The sequence below is a fragment of the Micropterus dolomieu genome, linkage group LG03 (genome assembly GCF_021292245.1).
Source record: "Micropterus dolomieu isolate WLL.071019.BEF.003 ecotype Adirondacks linkage group LG03, ASM2129224v1, whole genome shotgun sequence".
Taxonomy (NCBI): domain Eukaryota; kingdom Metazoa; phylum Chordata; class Actinopteri; order Centrarchiformes; family Centrarchidae; genus Micropterus; species Micropterus dolomieu.
Window position 1 is genome coordinate 16152014 of NC_060152.1, and position 15787 is coordinate 16167800.

The following is a 15787-nucleotide window of genomic DNA, read 5'->3' on the forward strand; positions in this document are numbered from 1 at the left end:
CTACTGTACCTCAAAATTGTATTAGGTAGAGTAATTGAAGTCATGTGTATTCCACCATTGCAAATAAGAAAAAAACAAGAATGTACAGATAAAGACCACAAGTTTAGATGTGTGTGTGTGTGTGTGTGTAGTGAAATGACTGAGGTCAAATGAGGACAGCAGGCAGTGTGCATCTCATTTATTTTACCCACTCCATCAAACAGCCACCTCGGAGCCAGAACAGCGTACCATTACTCCTTAAATTAGAATACATAAATAAAAGCTGTTTGCATATAAACAGTTGCTGATGTACACATTCCAACTTGCTGAAAAGTACACGCTGATTTACAAAGACACTGACAATGTTTGTTTTTTTCTTCTCAAGATCCACGTATGAATTGAGGCTCGTATATTTCACTTCACTGTCATGTTGTCCTTCCCTGTAGACAGAAGTCAAGCCTTTGCATAACCAAGCAGGAGTAAACTGTTAGGGGCAAGGACAGTCCATTTGTAGCTGTATACTATTTACAATATGACTGACAAAGGTTTTTAAATCAAACAAGATCATTAATATCAACAAAACAACTAAAAGCTGTTTTTTTTTTAACATTCATATTCATTTGCCGTTGCCCATAAAAATCGCAGATAGAGAAGAACAGAGCTGGTTCATTGTCTTGTTCCACCTTAAAAGACTGCGAGTTTCTGTGATTTAACATTTAGCCCTTAGCCCTGCTAAATCATCTGACCAGAGAAGCAACACACAAGGGCTGGTGGGAAATTACATCCTCATTTCTCAAACACACTTAGTCACACTTGCGCACACACACACACAAAGTTTTTACCCCCCCCCCTTCAGTCAAAGCCTCAGCCAACTCCAAATTAAACAAACTCTCTTGCCTTTGGGCCTGTAGAGTGACCCACTTTCTCCATCTAGAGGAAGAAGGCTGAACTACATAGTGCTTCTGCTCCACTGGGTTTCACATTTTAAAAACCTCTCACCACCTCTCGATTGTATTTTGCAGCTTAAAAAAAAATTAAATAAAAAACAAAACTCTTGCCAAGTAAAAAGCAACAAAGCACAAAGACACTTGTTCCATCAAATCTGAGCTGAAGCACCATTACAGTTACGAAACAAAAACAGAAAATGCAACAGAACCATGACACTAAATCCATAAACTGTACAATGTGAAGAAGCATTGAAGGTGCCGGTAGTTTTTTTGTTTTATATGATTCGGTAAACAAACACGTTATAAGTTGAAGAATCTGCATGGTATCTTGTAAAAGTCTCCCTCAGGTTGATGAATGTTGTCCATTCAGTGAAGAGGAGGAGGGGGAGGGAGATAGGACGTTTTTCGAGATGACAGCTTCCACTTGTTTCTCTTGTGTAGCTGTAGCGTCGCAGAGTTCGACACCGCTGAGGAGAGCGAGGGAATCCTTACTCTTCGTCTGCGTTCTTCAGCATGAGGATAGAGTTGTAGATCTTCAGGGCGGGTCCTAACTTGATTGACAGAATCTTGACAATGTCCGCTTGGGTGAGCAGCAGGAACGCCTCGCCATCTATTTGCTAAAAAAAATAAATAAATAAAGGGAGCAGATCCAGCAGTTATGGAGCAACATTATCTTTCATTTGGAGTCATGTTTGTGTCAAGTTAAATGTTCACTCTCTTCTTGGTCTCTACCAACTGCTGGCTCTTTAGCTGCCGAATGCTTCACTTTGTTTCACCAGCTAGTTGTCAGTCTGCTTTTAATAAATCAAAGGTTTATTAAATCCTCATACAAAACAGCAGACATACTAAGGCAACTAAAAAGTCTGCATATTCATTTTTTTAAACTATTCACTGTGTGCATAGATATTTTGGGCCATTTTTCCGTGTGCTGTATGTCAGACACCAGACGACGCATACATAAACACTGAATTGATTAAGGCAGTGTTTTTGTAATGCTGCCACCTGCGTGTGTATCCCTTATGCATTGGCTGTGAAGATCTAGCACCCATGCATTACACACACAAAAAGTTAAATATGTTTCTTCCCATATATTTTCAAATGCATAATCAATGGGTTAAGTTGTTGTTAACATAAAGCTTTTATCGCTTGTTATTGTCTGATATATCAAACAAGACAGATGGATCAGAAAACTGATTTTGGTCAAACACAGTTTGCTAGACAATTAGGACTAGGACAACTGATTTGTTGAATGCCAGAAGGACAGAAGTACTGAACGGAAATAAAGCAATCTTTAATAACTGCCTGTAAAATGCAGGTACCAGCTCACATCTACATTTTTAGACCAAATAATAATCTTTGTTACTAATTAATGAAAGTAATCATTTGTTGAATTTGTCAGTAGGTTAAAGTCCTGTTTTGCAGTTGAAGTGTTACTAATAAAGTATGTCTTACTTCTGTTTTAAATGTAGCAGCATGTTCTTTACATCCTGGGAGTCCTTTGACAAAACTGGCCACCTGATGAACAAAGAAAAACAAATTTACAGCAAAAAGCTACAGACAGGACACCAAACACAGGATGTATCAATCGATAAAAGTTAACCTACTAATAAACGGGCATTGTATGCCTTTATTGAACCTCAGCTGTCAAGCTCACACCCTCCTTGAATATTCAGGCACAGTTGCACTTTCCCCTGAACAACACGATGCCTTCATGTTGGATGAGTGAGTGCGGAGTATGTGTGCTTTTCATGTGCTGGCACAGTGTGAGTGTGTAAGCATGTCTGACCTCCTCAGCGCTCCAAGTGGCCACTCTCTTGGCAGTCAGCCCCAGGACCTCAGGCAGCAGCTGGCAGTGTTTGTCCCAGCAGAGAGCCACCCGGTGGGGGGGGGAGGCAGAGATGCCGGGGGAAAACACAGACTCGTGGAGGGCCTGCTGAAGAGAGATGGCGTCTGGAGAGGCTGAGGAAAGGAAAGAGGAAGAGAGTCAGTGGGAGTGAGGCTGTTAAATGCTCTGTCTCATCTTATTTTTACATTCACACACACCTTTACTATCACCAATCTCCTCTTTAACGTAGTGCATTTTCAGGTATTTAGGAACTGGAGCAGTCCTGAAGAAAACAACGACATGCAAGTTAGAGGTTACTCTGTAATATGGGAGAACATCTTCAGCAGTGACCGTGTGCTGGTTTCATGACTGTACCGTTTAGGCCTTGTTCCATTGTGGCTCTGCTCACTAGCTCCACCCGGTGGCTCGGGCTGACTGTTGCGGCCTGAACGCTCAGTTTCCACTGTCACCGGTTTCCTAGCAACACAGATAACCCGCTCTCAGGTACCAGACCACTGGATAGAGTTGCATGCAAAACACTGGTAGGAGTTCTCTTGGGAATGTATTGTGTTCAGCAGCAAACCTGTTCTGGGAGTCTTCAGTGCCGTCCGGCTGGTCTGCCGTTGAGGAAATCTGTGTGGTAGCGTTTGTGTGAGGATCGGGGCGTCGCCCGCGAGGATGAGGTCCGCTGAGGGCGAGAGGTCGTTCTCCACTGAGCCGATCTGGCAGCAAGCCCTCCTTGTTGAGATTCATCTCCGAGTACGGACAGCTCACCTGACTGCACAAGCAAAGACACGCGAACTTTACTTAAAACAAACCGTGAATGAGACAGAAATACGTTTTTGTTTTTTACTTTTGATGCTCTGCAAATTAACAGGTTACAACAAATAGGAAGGAAAAAAGCAGCTAAAGAATCACCTTAAGGACTCAAAACTCCCACACACGCGACACATTTACATTGCGGGCAGCCCACACAAGTATAAATGACATTTAAGAACACTGAGACTCTTGTTTCTCCTCCTGTACTTACATACACAGTCCCCAGACATTGGTAAAAAAAAATATGATGAAATTAAATTATTGTAATAAATGTGCTATTTCAGCAACAGTGATAGGATGCAGCAAAAATGGAGAAGAAAATAGGTTATCATAGAGCTTTGAACAGCATTTAGGTTGTAAAAAGTATGACACCAAAGGTTAAGTGCAAAGTAAAAACAGAGACAGGAATATGCGTGAATACATGCTACTAACGTGTAGTGGGTTCCATAGCGAGGTCCTCTGATGTGGCCAACCCCGTTGCATCCTGGGGTAGGACATCCTTGTCCCGGGGCAGTTAATAAATCACTGGAGCCTGAAACACACACACACACACACACACACACAAAATGTAGTGTTAATAAAACTATGCAAACAACTGCAAGACCCTTTCCATTTTTGAATTCATTACAGGATCCTCCCACCAACACGTCCAGAAGTTAAATTAGGGCAGAGACAAACTGTGCTGACTCATCTGTTGAAATTACTATTTTGGATCCTTCTCCTAAGAAACATTGACTGGTCTCACTGAATGTCAGGCAGGACAAACAGGAAGAGTGCCTCTCACCGTTAGGGTATTGCAGTGGGTGTCCAGTTTTTTGACACCACCCTACAGGATGCAGATCGGGGCAGTCCGTCTCCACCCAGTAATCATAATCTGAACTCCAGCCATCAAAATGAATCTATGAGAGGGGAAGGGGACGATGACAGCAAGTTAGACCCAACATAAGCACAGAGCAAGTCAAAACACATCTTGACGAGGAGACATCTTGTACCTTTAGTCTGTGCTCCTCTGTGTCTGCTATAGTTGCAACACGGATGAGCATGGGGTTCCTCTTGTCGACAGCTTCCACTTTCATCCCAATCTGGAAGCCATGTGGAGGTCGCTGCAAACACAGGAAGATCAAAAATCACATGACTATATCTAGACTACTATTGTATACTGTATGTTATATATATTTGTGTGTGTGTTTGTGTGAGAATCGTACAGGTTTGAAAGCCCGAGCTGGAGCAGCCTGTGTGCCCGTCTCTTCCAGGTATTTCTCCCACGAGAAACTCTTGGGTTGCTTATATTCTGAGAGAGGGAATAAAGACTCATTAGCTCCATCAACCACTGAACACAGACCACAACATCACACAGACATTTCAGTCTTGTGACACACGTCCTGTAGATCAAAAACTTTTGACAATATGGACATCCACAGGAACTGAAAGCAGCATGCATTTCACCATTTAAGTACTTAATTTTAGAATTAATTATTTTAATCAATTTTACATTTAAGAAATACAGAACACTTTATATAGCACAAGTAAACTTTTTTTCATTCAAATTTTATCAGCTTAATCAGCAGAATCTAATTTTATTATTAGCATTTAACTCTGATATTATATTCTGCAGTATTTGGTCCCTACTGTAAATTAAAATAGTTTATACTGACCCACGTGTGTCTTGGTCTGTGTCTTACCAGCTGGGGTGGTCAGAGTTAGCTCAGCCTCTTCACAGAACCCCACAGGATGGATGTATGGACTGCTTGCGTCACACCTTGACAAAAAAAATAAAAAAACAATGACTGTGTAAATAGGAACACAACAAAAACTTGGGGTTTTCCAACAAATATTGAATGATACAAATGTGTAGATTTTTTTCAAATGTTGTATTCCAGAAAGAAGATATGTATGCCTGTCCAACTTTTCCAGACTTTCTGTCCAGTTTCCAAGACCTTATCATATTAATTTCCAATACATTTCCATACTCTCCATAACTAAAGTACACAGGCACCGTGCTGATATTTCACTGCTGTCAGCAGTCCTTCAAGTGGACTGGGGAATATCTTTAGGTCATACACGTTCTTGCTCTTACCAATAATCATATGTGTCATCCCAGTTGTCAAAATGAACGAGCAGTCGGTTGTCAACAACAGCAGCAATGGTTGCTACACAGATCAATGACGGGTTCTTCCTGTCGACAGCTTCCAGCTTCATCCCTGCTCTAAATCCAGACGGAGTCACAGACTAAAATAAAAAAAAAAATTTTTTCTTTTTAAAACAAATGGTACATATTTAGCATATACAAACCCTCAATTTAAGGACAATCCAATGGCTTTGTAGTACACAGATTACGTGTGCTTAGTACTCACTGTGTTGAGGCTCTTGAAAAGGTGTTTTGGGGCCAGCTGACCCCTGCAGTTCTTCACATACATGCTCCAATTAAAGTGGCCATCCTTACAACCTACAAGAGAAACTTACTCAGGAAGGGTGTGTGGAAAATCATGGATAAAAGTGTCAGTCTGTGTGTGTGTGTGTGCAAGAATGTGCGTCTACCTTTAGGCAACAATAACTTGTGTCCATTCTTCTCACACCAGCCAGCTGGTTTCAAATCCCACGAGTCGGCGTTGGCCCAGAAGTCGTAGCATTCTGGGTAACCATCAAAGTGAAGCCTAACCCTGTAGCCTTGGATCTGAGAGGCAAAGGGACATATGAGTGAAATTCTTAATTATGCACAAGAATAAAGATACGTATAAATGGTCTGTTGTTGAACCAAAACCACAAAATAAAAAAAAAAGGAACTACTAGCACTAGTACCTCTGCAACAGTGAGTACACAGAACAGAGATGGATGAGAAGGGTCCAAACCCTCCAGCTTCATCCCCACCTTAAAACTGTTCCTGCTTTGAGGAAACGACTGGTGCTGCAAGACAAATGCACAACATAGCACAGGCATGATTTTCCTTATCTGAGACCAAATAAACTAAACCATCTGGTTATGCATAAAAATATATCAAATTGGCAAGTGAATACGGGGGGGGGGGGGGGGGATACCTCTTTGAACAGTTTAACAGGAGCAGCAATGGCCCTCTCCTCTTCCAAGTAAGCAGGCCAGCTCCATGCCCGTTTCTTATTGGGTGGGGCAGTCGCTGAGGATTGGGCAAAAAAATACAAAGTATTATGTACTTTAGCTGGGGATGTCCGCTCATACCATTCATGAGAAACACACAGCAGCAGATTTGAGTTATTTTATTAGAATCAGCATAGTGTGTGTGTGACAATTTTCTTAAACCGTGATTTAGAAGTTCATATAACAAGATAATTAGGAGTCAAAAATAGGGATGCACCGAATGTTCAGCCACCGAAATTCATCGGCTGAAAATATTTTAAAAAAGCCCTTTCGGTGTTTGGCCTAATAAGTCAATTACGTTGACATGTCGGCAGTGTGGAAGCATTTTAAAGTGTCCGAGAAAGACGCAAAAATTGTTGTTTGCAGACACTGTTCTGCTGAATTGTCTCCTAGAACATCCACACCATCTGTGGCTGAGTTCTTAGAAAAGACGACAAACAATCTGACCTGCTTTGAAGCAATTGAGCTAGCCGCACCTACATTTGGAGTGCACACGTATTTCAGCCTTTATGGTAACTGCAACGGACCAGAGCGAGCTGACAGGCAGGTTAGTGACTTTATCCTGTCATTTTCTCTCTTTACAAAGACAAGTGTTGCAGTATGAGAGTCCTACCTGAAGAGAGGTTGTGAAGTCTTCATGTTATGCGATATAAGAACTACATACAACATTATTTATCAAATTGGGTTGGACTTGTTGCATTTAGCGTGAGGATACACATGTGACAACGTCCAGTTTTCAAAATAAGGTGTCTATACACGATGGAAATAAGATTAATTGGATTATATTCACAGAAAGTATAAAATATATTACATGTGTCCATTAAAAGTAAATGGACACATGTAATTTACTTTACCGGACCCTCTCGGGCCTTGGACCCACCCAGCATAGTCTCTCCAAATCCTGTGTGAAACACTAAGTAAAAAGCACATTTTGACTATTTATTTTATGCAATGGAAAGAAAAATAGCAAAATAAGTGGAAAAAATGTGAATGTACTTGTTCAGTATTTGGCAAAATTGTTCCATTATATTCAGCTTCGGCCAAGAATTTTCATTTCGGTGCATCCCTAGTAAAAAATGTTCTGATGTATTACTCTATATGTAAACACTTGCTCATAATATTGATATAACCTACAGATACCCAATTAACACAAACTCTCATTCATTCTTGTCTCACACTACAGACACAGCATGCCTATAAGTTTCATACATTAGAGTTAAGATATTTGAAGATGTCAATTCAAATGCCAATGAAAACATTTGACTTATATTCATGCTAAAACATTTTAACAAAATTTGATTTATCAGAGGACAAGAGGTTAAAGATTTAAAGATTTTAATGGGATTTAGAAACAGCATGTCTAGCAGCAGTCTAACATACCCAGTTTGGCAATTTTTGCACCTCTTCTTCCTTTGGTAGTCTTGGCTTTTTCCTACAAAAAAGGTGACACAAAAGAACACGTTAATCATCAGAACTATCAACTTTTTTTCTTACCTGTCTTGTCGTATTTTCTCAACTTAAAGAAGATGAGAAACGGTGAGAATAGAAAAACTCCAGAAGAAGATACTTTGTTAGAAAACCTTTGTTATTACAGCAAGCCAATGCTTGGGAAAGACAGTGGAGACAAATACAAAGAGCATGCTCCTTACCTCTGGTTCCTCTTGGTTGTCTTCCTCTTCATCACCAGAATCCATATAGATCTTCCTCTTTTTGCGCACACGTTTACCCAGCCTCTCACCCTCAACTGCTTGACTCTCCCTTGCTTCCCCCGGAGACGATCTGCAGAAAAGAAAGATTTGACTCGTGATGAAACAACAAAACAAAATAATCTGAAGGACAACAAAGAGGTGTAAGAGAAGGTCAGATGTGTCATTTTACCTGCCACTAGAGGGCTGGGCACAAATGGAGCTACAGAATTTGCCCTGAAAGAGGGCATCCCGGGAAACATGGCCACCACAGGCCCGGCACCTTGACAGCTCCCCATTTGGGCCCATGTCTGTGCTAGAGCCAACCTCAACACTGGGACCAACCTCTACACTGGGGCCCTCCATACTGGGGCCCTCCTCTAATGACAGAAGTACAGGACCGGGGGCTAGAGGACAAGGCAGAAACAAGGGCTGAAACTGAGAATCTTCACTATACAAAACATCGGAAGATCAGAAAAAGCTAAAACTGCATTTTTTTCCAATGACAGTGTTGTGATGGTTAAATGTGCTGTCATACCTTTAGCTTGAGAAGATCCTGGCTGACTGTGATTGGCTGGAGCTGTGGCTGTGCCAGTCTGTGATTGGCCCTCTGGTGGAGGGGTGGGAGTGTGTGACTGCGCTGGGTCCAAGGTCTTACAGTTAGGCTGTGCCTCCTGCCCTTTGACCTCTACGTCTGTGACAATCTCAAGAGTCGCAAACTCTGTCATGCGAAACTGAAAGGGACACAGGGAAAAAAACAGTTATGCTCATCAGGGTTTCTCCCAGGAAGTTGTTGAGCCCAGTAGAGTAGTAGACAACCTAAACAGTTACACTCATTAAATATGTGGCATACTCAGTTTGAAATAGCTCTCTCTCTTTCCCCTGAAAGTTAGTGTTTTCTTTAATAACATTTTTTAATGAAGTTAGCAGAGGTGGTATTAATTTCAGTGGGAAGGCCTACCTCTGCTATGAAAGCAAACCTAACCTAACATGAATGTGAGTGTGTGTGATCAGAAACACGAACATTTACACAATATGGGATGTGTATCCTGGACAGGAACACATATGTCGTACCCTGATGTCACTACCAGGCAGCGTAGCAATACCATCCTTCCAGTCCAGAGCACCCATAATGTCAAAATCAGCTCCCTGGGAGGGGCCATCACTGGGTGGGGTGTCAGTCATTCCCACTCGGCCAATATCCCTGCAAAGACATAAAAGTCAAATGAAAGATATTGTCATAAATTGACAGAAAAAGGTTGCTAATGTGTAAAATACAACAGAGGTTGAGTAAACATATTCACATCTCTGACTTAAATTATCGTATTTTTCTCCGTCTGTTGGGTTGATTGTGGGTGATTATCACAGTGAAGCAGCCCCCCTGAATGGTTTTACCTGCAAAGTGCTCCCAACGACAAATGCAGCTTCTGCACTTGTAAACAGCATTGTCCGACATCACCGCTAGATGGCGAGTGTGTGCTGGCTTGTAGGGTACACCATGCATTTCGATTTCACACATCACAGTCAATAATAATATTGTTTTGCTGGTCAACTAACGGGGAAATACGTGCATAAACGACCCCATCCGAGTGAACCTTCATCAGGATCACTGACAAACATGAGGAAAAATGCCTCAACTTTAAGTTAACCACACAAGTTCATCTTTTCCTTGTTTTAACAGTATCTCTTAAACCCGGCTGTTTGCCTGGTTATAAACAACTGAGAGGGTCATTTGTTTATCAATTTTAAAGAGAACACTGTTTTCTGCACTGACTGGCCAAACTTAAAAGCGTTTTATTCCGACGAATATTACGGTATATTGTTTTGGTCTTGACGCATGTTCAACACAGAATTAAGGTGATATTTTCTGTTTGTATGCTGTTTATAACCATGCGAAAAGTAAACAACAGCCCGAGCTGGTGGACCTTGATTAAGTTTGACTTTGCACTTAATACCTCAGTTTTATTCTAGCCATAAATAAAGTGTATGTAAGAGCGCCCATGATTAGCATTCGTCTTATACAAAATGGCGGAGCATAGGAAGAGGCCACCAACACGTTTAAACTATGTAAATTACTCAAGTTACCCATTTAAACACATAATGTAAAGCCGCTACACGTTGAACAAAAGCAACTCCTTGCTGTGTAATTTCCTGACTTGATGTTTTCCTTCACTCGGGTTATTTTCTTCACTTTCCCCTTGTCACGGAATGTCAGACCAGGTTGCTAGCTAGCGCTGATATAAAGCTAACAGTCAGCTAGCTCCACTCCGTTCAGCTGAACGGAGGATTGCTAGACAGCTAGCCGTAGCATTGTGACTGGATGCAGCCAGCTAAGGACAATCTGTAATAAATAAGTTTCCCGGTTAATAACAATAGGAAAACGCATTTAGCAAAACGCCAATATTTCGCACACTATCACGCACACTCGGAATAACACGGCGTTACTGTTACAAGCTTCAACAGTGTTGCTTGATTCATTTCTTCAATAGAAACTTGAAAAAAAAAAACGATTTATTATCGCCGTTTTAAATCAGCGTGGAAATAATGCGAACTAACGCTAATTAGCAAAACGAAGGCCGCTTTTTCAAAAGTCGCCACTGTTAACAGCAATAAATTAGTATTTACGCCCGTATTGTTTTAAAAATATGGAACTCACCTCGTTTCTGTTTTAACTCTTATTTAGAGCTGGATAGAAGGATGCGCATGCGTGTAAGATGCGCTGCCTGACAACTTTGGGTCTCGGAAAAGTTCAGTTTACTATCGGTGGTCAATACCAGGCCTGTTTGCACTTACAGCACGCCCAAAACTCAGTTCGGTGCCGATACAAGGAATCTACCGATAGGCTGGGGCTAATATTCCCATTTGCTCATAACAGCCATATAAGTATTTCCCCTGGAGAAGTACGAGTGTGTATCAACGGAGCGCAGAGACCGCAGTGTCTTCCATAAACGTTGAGGAGCGGTTGGTTCCCTTCTGCTCAAAGTAGCTGTTTTCTCCCCAGTTTTAAACCCTCTACCATCGTCAAACAGCCAAACTGAGTAGATTCTTCCCGAGCACAGGCGATAACCGGTGTTTACAAGCCGGTGCTAACTGTAGGATTAAATACTCAGGCCTGGAAAATCACCCGAAGTGACATTTTTTGACCAAACACGAACCAGAATGCGTTGCTTCACACAGAATCTGGGTTTGGCTTGTTTTTTTATACACATCACGTCGGCTGGTGCGTATATGAGCTCCATCAAAACCAGTAACGTTAAATTAACTCGAACAGGATGACACACACATTGAGTTTAGCCTAATCAAACCCTTACAAAAAGAAGTCATGAGCTAAAATACTTCTGTAGGGTTTAATTTTGGTTAATATCAAAGATCCAAGAAGCCATGTGTGTCGCAGTATGTTGCACCTCCTATGGCACGTCTAGGCTGCTGAATGTAAGATTTTAATGTGACAGCAAATCAGTTTTATCATATCCTGAGATTATTGTGGGTACTGGGGTCTTTAAATTGATTTTAAGTATTTGCTGGGTCGCCAGTGGTCCAAATAATCATGTTCAACCATCTGATCTCCAGCTACCCTGCAGTATTCAATCCCTCCCACATAGGGCGGTTGTGGTTCCTCCGGTATAATAAAGCTACAGATCTTTTGGCCCATTTTAGCCATTTTTTTGATGGCAATATCCTACACTCCACATGAACAGAAAATCGCGATATTATCCATGGCTATTTATCCAAATGCTAGTAAACAGGTATTGTGTGATAAGTCTTTATTTCAGTCAACAAAGGCCGCCCTGATACTAGGAGGTGAAATGAGTTCAGTGCTCGGCTGTGGAAGCGGTGGTGCTGCTCCTGTGTTTGTCGCTAGATGGCAGGAGAAGACCAGTTTCTTGGCGAGGGGATTAACGGGGTAGTGCACCGTGCTGCAGCCTGCTTTATTTTGTAATATAATATCAAGTACAAACCATGAGATGGCATTCAAAGGGAAAGCGGTCGAGTCGAAGGTAAGAGGACAGTTACCGTGTCATTATCTAGCCGACTGCCTGCCCGATCAGGCGTCTCTGGGATCTGTTAATCAGAATCGACTGCAGGGATATCATGTGCGATAAAATACATGGAGAGGGAACGACAGGCTCTGTTATACCGTAGGTCGATTTTTGTGATGTACAGATAGAAAAAACTCACTTATTATTACCCAAATGTATGCAGCAGGTCAGGTTTTGCAGCAGATAGAGTCGCTGTCTGTACCTACAGCGCACATCCCTCCCCCTGCAGCCAAGTAGCCTATCATATGTAAAACTGCCAACAAAACTCCAGGTTAGTGTTGTGTATAATGTTGCGTTACGTGTGAAATATGTGGTGCTGCCTACTAGATAAAGTAGATACTGTATTGTGAAATATTCTCCCTCTCTATGTCTCAACCCCACAGGCCGTGCTCTTCAATCTGCTACTGTGTCTGGTCATATTTTACTCCCTTTTCTACATGATTGGGAGTGTGTGCTTCGGTGCTTTCAGGTGAGAATCTTTTGCTTGCATGGGCAAGTGTGCGCGCAAACCAGCTCTTCAAAGCATCTTTGTATATATCTACAAATCTGCTGTAATGAACAGGGGGTAGTTAATAAGGGGACATAGTCCATAAACACTGCTAAATAAATGCAAAATTGAACGCAGAGGAGCCTTATAGGAGGTCTGGAAATTATCACTTTGAGTATTTTCAGTCAACTAACAGAGTTTCAAAGTGGCACAATTACCCGTAACCAAATTCCAAGTGCAACTATCAAAATAACTGCAGAATGATCTAGTAGGCAAAGAGGAACAGTCCCAGCATTTATGACATGTACCAGTCTCTGCAATGAACAAGACAGCCCAAGATGAAACTAAATTTAATACAAGCAACCTATATGCAAATAAATTTTAAGAATGTAAAACAAAGTATATCAGCGGAAACTGTAAGTTTTTTAATATGTGTCCTGCATCTTTACCTCTTTACGAATGTATAGGTGCCCTAAGCCCCTCTACATAAGAACCCTTTTTAGTTAATGTTGTCCTTAAAATTGTGTACACTGATAACACATAGCAAACCATGACAGGTAGTATTATTTTTTTCTGGTTTTGTAGGCAAAATATGAAGCCATATGAAGTTTGTACTTTATATGTATATTATGGGACACAATGCACATAAAGCAGGAGGTCTAAACATTTTATTTTTTACTTGGGCAGCACAGTGGGTTATTCTGGCCATGGATCCATGATTACAGTTTTTAGTTATCTAAAAAGTGTTTACATTACTTTATCTACACCATGTAGCCTTTATCTGGAGACTCCTTTTACCTGGTGCCAAGAGATGAGATGTGTTTACACTTTCCAGTAGTTTAACACACTTTCTGCAGGCACTAGTTTACCCTTTTATCTCACCACTCATTCAGGTTGGATCACTTTGACGGACTGATTCCATTTGACTTTAAGACCGAACCTGCTGAATCCAACTCCAAGTACTTGGGTGAGCACACTGAATGCAGCCAATATGATCGAAAATGAGCGTGAACGTTTTTCACTTTGTGCTTTTTTACTATGTTGGTCTTCCTCAGTGAATCTCCTGTCCATGGAGCTCACCTACTTTTGCAGCGGCCTTCTGTTTGCCGCAGTGGTGAGGAGGCGCGTTTGGGACTACGCCGTCACAGTCACACTTGTGCATATAATGATCACCAGCCTAGGTGTGCGCACGTTTAACAATACATCCACCCAGGTGCACAGGCAAATTACAGAATGTTTTGTGAAACTGCACGTTTTGTTTACATGTTGCAGTGATGTTGGAGTTTCCCATTGTGTGGCAGTGGTGGCTGGCTTTAGGTAAAACAAACATTACCGGCAACTCATCTGGAAGTTATTGCATTTAACTGTATGAACTCAATTCTCTTTCTCTTCTCTACATTTTTTGTTGTTCCATAGGTAGCGGCTTGTTTCTGATGATCTGCAATGGTCAGCTGATTGCTTACTTCACCTGCCAGAGTGACCAGAGCTACGCCTCCTTCAGCCTCTACTGAAACTTGGTCTCTACTAAGACAGAAAGCTACTCTGTGTATTAGCTGTTTCAGTCAGTCTTGTGAAGTGAGGTAGAAAAGATGAGAACAGATGTTCTCTTCCTGGAGACACCATTAGATTCTCCTCAGTGATGGGCTTTTTCTGTTTGTCACTAAAAAAAAAGACTCCTCACCGTTTCCTTACCGTGACATTAAGTCAAAGCTGGGTCCAATTTGTGTTTTCGGGTTGCCAACAGACTGGCATCCTATTGTGTACATGTAAATGCCACAATGAGATGTTGTCTGTGTTTTGCTTTTGATGCACAATGCCTCTGTGACTATGCAGGATATAGGGGCACCCTGTAAAGTATTTTCATTACTTTTGTAAGCTGAGAATGTAACAGTAGAATGGGAAAGTTGCAATATAATGTTTATTGTATATTTTAAAGATATAAATGAAAAGTGTTAAAATAAATAAAACTGCTTCAGATTGAGTGTTTATTGTTTCATCATTCAACACATAGAGGTAGCTAGGTCCAGCCTATTTCACATTGATACTTAACATAACTTAAAAATATGCTATAATTTGGTAGCGAAACCAATGTTACTGTGTTAGTGTAAGAATTTTTTGCTTGAATGTTTAAAAATAGACATTGATTTAAAAATGTATGACATAAAAAATAAATATTTGAACAAACATGCTCCCAGAGGATTTGGCGTTGTTATGAACCCGGCTCTGCTGCCACGTACTCTGCTGGGTTCGTGAAGGAGAATCCTTGAAAGGCCTCGCTGCTCCTGCCCCCGCCTGCCTGGCACCTCTCATTCACGGAGGCAGGGACAGGTTGTAGCGTGAACACGGGGTCGATGTAGCTGACATCACAGGGACCATTCTGGAGAGGAGAGGGGAATAAACACAAACACTCAAGTATACTGTGCGGTCATTTATTATTTTTTATTATTTTTCATTTATTATCATTTTGTTATTGCTGAATTGCTTGTACCACTTTTGGGATGAACGGAGGTCTAACTTTCCTGGCCAGGAGGTCGTCCCAGTTAATGGATGCAAAGAAGGGATGTTCCTGCAGCTCCACCTGAATACACATTGAATTAGACCCTCTGTGGTTATGTGTGTTTACGTGCATCGTTGCTTGGTTTTTGTTTTTTGTTTGTGTGCACTTACAAGGTCACGGCTCGCCCCTAAGCGTTTGGAGACGTCTCTTTCCAGCAATCCTTTCAACAGTGAGCGGGTAGCCCTAGACACCCCACTACGCAGCTGCAGAGGAGCGTGAATTATGTTCTCAAACATCCTTGCTTTGCTATGGCTATAAAATGGAGGCTGAGAGACAGAACAGGGAGACGGAGTAAGGTGAAAATGCTGAAGGTGATTCGATGAAAGGAAAAAGATTA

The 15787-nt window shown here is 41.5% G+C and overlaps 3 protein-coding genes across 12 annotated transcripts in view; 1 reads left to right on the forward strand and 2 right to left on the reverse strand.

Moving 5' to 3' along the window:
• Positions 1–163: 163 nt before the first annotated feature.
• On the reverse strand, positions 164–11518 carry l3mbtl1b (L3MBTL histone methyl-lysine binding protein 1b). Of its 5 annotated transcripts, none has more exons than XM_046044325.1 (22): positions 11023–11518; positions 9441–9570; positions 8905–9100; positions 8560–8773; positions 8331–8460; positions 8062–8113; positions 6606–6700; positions 6370–6474; positions 6109–6244; positions 5925–6028; positions 5648–5799; positions 5226–5329; positions 4776–4861; positions 4563–4673; positions 4355–4469; positions 4003–4102; positions 3335–3529; positions 3127–3228; positions 2970–3034; positions 2713–2885; positions 2379–2441; positions 164–1543 (listed from the first exon to the last, which is right to left on the reverse strand). In XM_046044325.1, exons 2-22 carry the CDS (start codon positions 9549–9551, stop codon positions 1415–1417), a joined length of 2538 nt encoding a protein of 845 aa, XP_045900281.1. In that variant the 5' UTR covers positions 9552–9570; positions 11023–11518; the 3' UTR covers positions 164–1414. The 5 variants fall into 5 exon arrangements, with proteins under 5 accessions (XP_045900281.1, XP_045900284.1, XP_045900280.1 ...); XM_046044328.1 differs by lacking the exon at positions 11023–11518 and adding an exon at positions 9762–10968 and having other exon boundaries at positions 5253–5329; XM_046044324.1 differs by lacking the exon at positions 11023–11518 and adding an exon at positions 9762–10968.
• LOC123967941 (transmembrane protein 244-like) lies at positions 11317–14874 on the forward strand. Of its 5 annotated transcripts, none has more exons than XM_046044335.1 (7): positions 11317–11586; positions 12570–12677; positions 12790–12875; positions 13787–13860; positions 13949–14074; positions 14166–14210; positions 14310–14874. In XM_046044335.1, the coding sequence occupies exons 3-7, from the start codon at positions 12844–12846 to the stop codon at positions 14402–14404; spliced, it is 372 nt and encodes a 123-aa protein (XP_045900291.1). In that variant the 5' UTR covers positions 11317–11586; positions 12570–12677; positions 12790–12843; the 3' UTR covers positions 14405–14874. The 5 variants fall into 5 exon arrangements, with proteins under 5 accessions (XP_045900291.1, XP_045900288.1, XP_045900290.1 ...); XM_046044334.1 differs by lacking the exon at positions 11317–11586 and adding an exon at positions 12170–12364; XM_046044332.1 differs by lacking the exons at positions 11317–11586; positions 12570–12677 and adding an exon at positions 12162–12364.
• Positions 14865–15787, reverse strand: part of sgk2b (serum/glucocorticoid regulated kinase 2b) — a 3751-nt gene continuing 2828 nt past the window's right edge. For both annotated transcript variants that reach the window (XM_046044331.1, XM_046044330.1), the window contains exons 10-12: positions 15561–15716; positions 15382–15471; positions 14865–15270 (exon numbers count right to left, since the gene is read on the reverse strand). In XM_046044331.1, the coding sequence (XP_045900287.1) occupies positions 15103–15270; positions 15382–15471; positions 15561–15716 (414 nt within the window). In that variant the 3' untranslated portion in view covers positions 14865–15102. The remainder of the gene's footprint in view (positions 15271–15381; positions 15472–15560; positions 15717–15787) is intronic.

Coding starts and splice junctions, on each gene's coding strand:
- l3mbtl1b (XM_046044325.1), bottom strand. CDS start 9,551: ATGACTGACACCCCACCCAGTGATGGCCCCTCCCAGGGAGCTGATTTT. Junction 9,101..9,440: donor TGCCTGGTAGTGACATCAGG/GTACGACATATG, acceptor TGTCCCTTTCAG/TTTCGCATGACAGAGTTTGC. Junction 8,774..8,904: donor AGGATCTTCTCAAGCTAAAG/GTATGACAGCAC, acceptor CTTGTCCTCTAG/CCCCCGGTCCTGTACTTCTG.
- LOC123967941 (XM_046044332.1), top strand. CDS start 12,332: ATGGCATTCAAAGGGAAAGCGGTCGAGTCGAAG. Junction 12,365..12,789: donor GGAAAGCGGTCGAGTCGAAG/GTAAGAGGACAG, acceptor TCAACCCCACAG/GCCGTGCTCTTCAATCTGCT. Junction 13,861..13,948: donor ATCCAACTCCAAGTACTTGG/GTGAGCACACTG, acceptor GGTCTTCCTCAG/TGAATCTCCTGTCCATGGAG.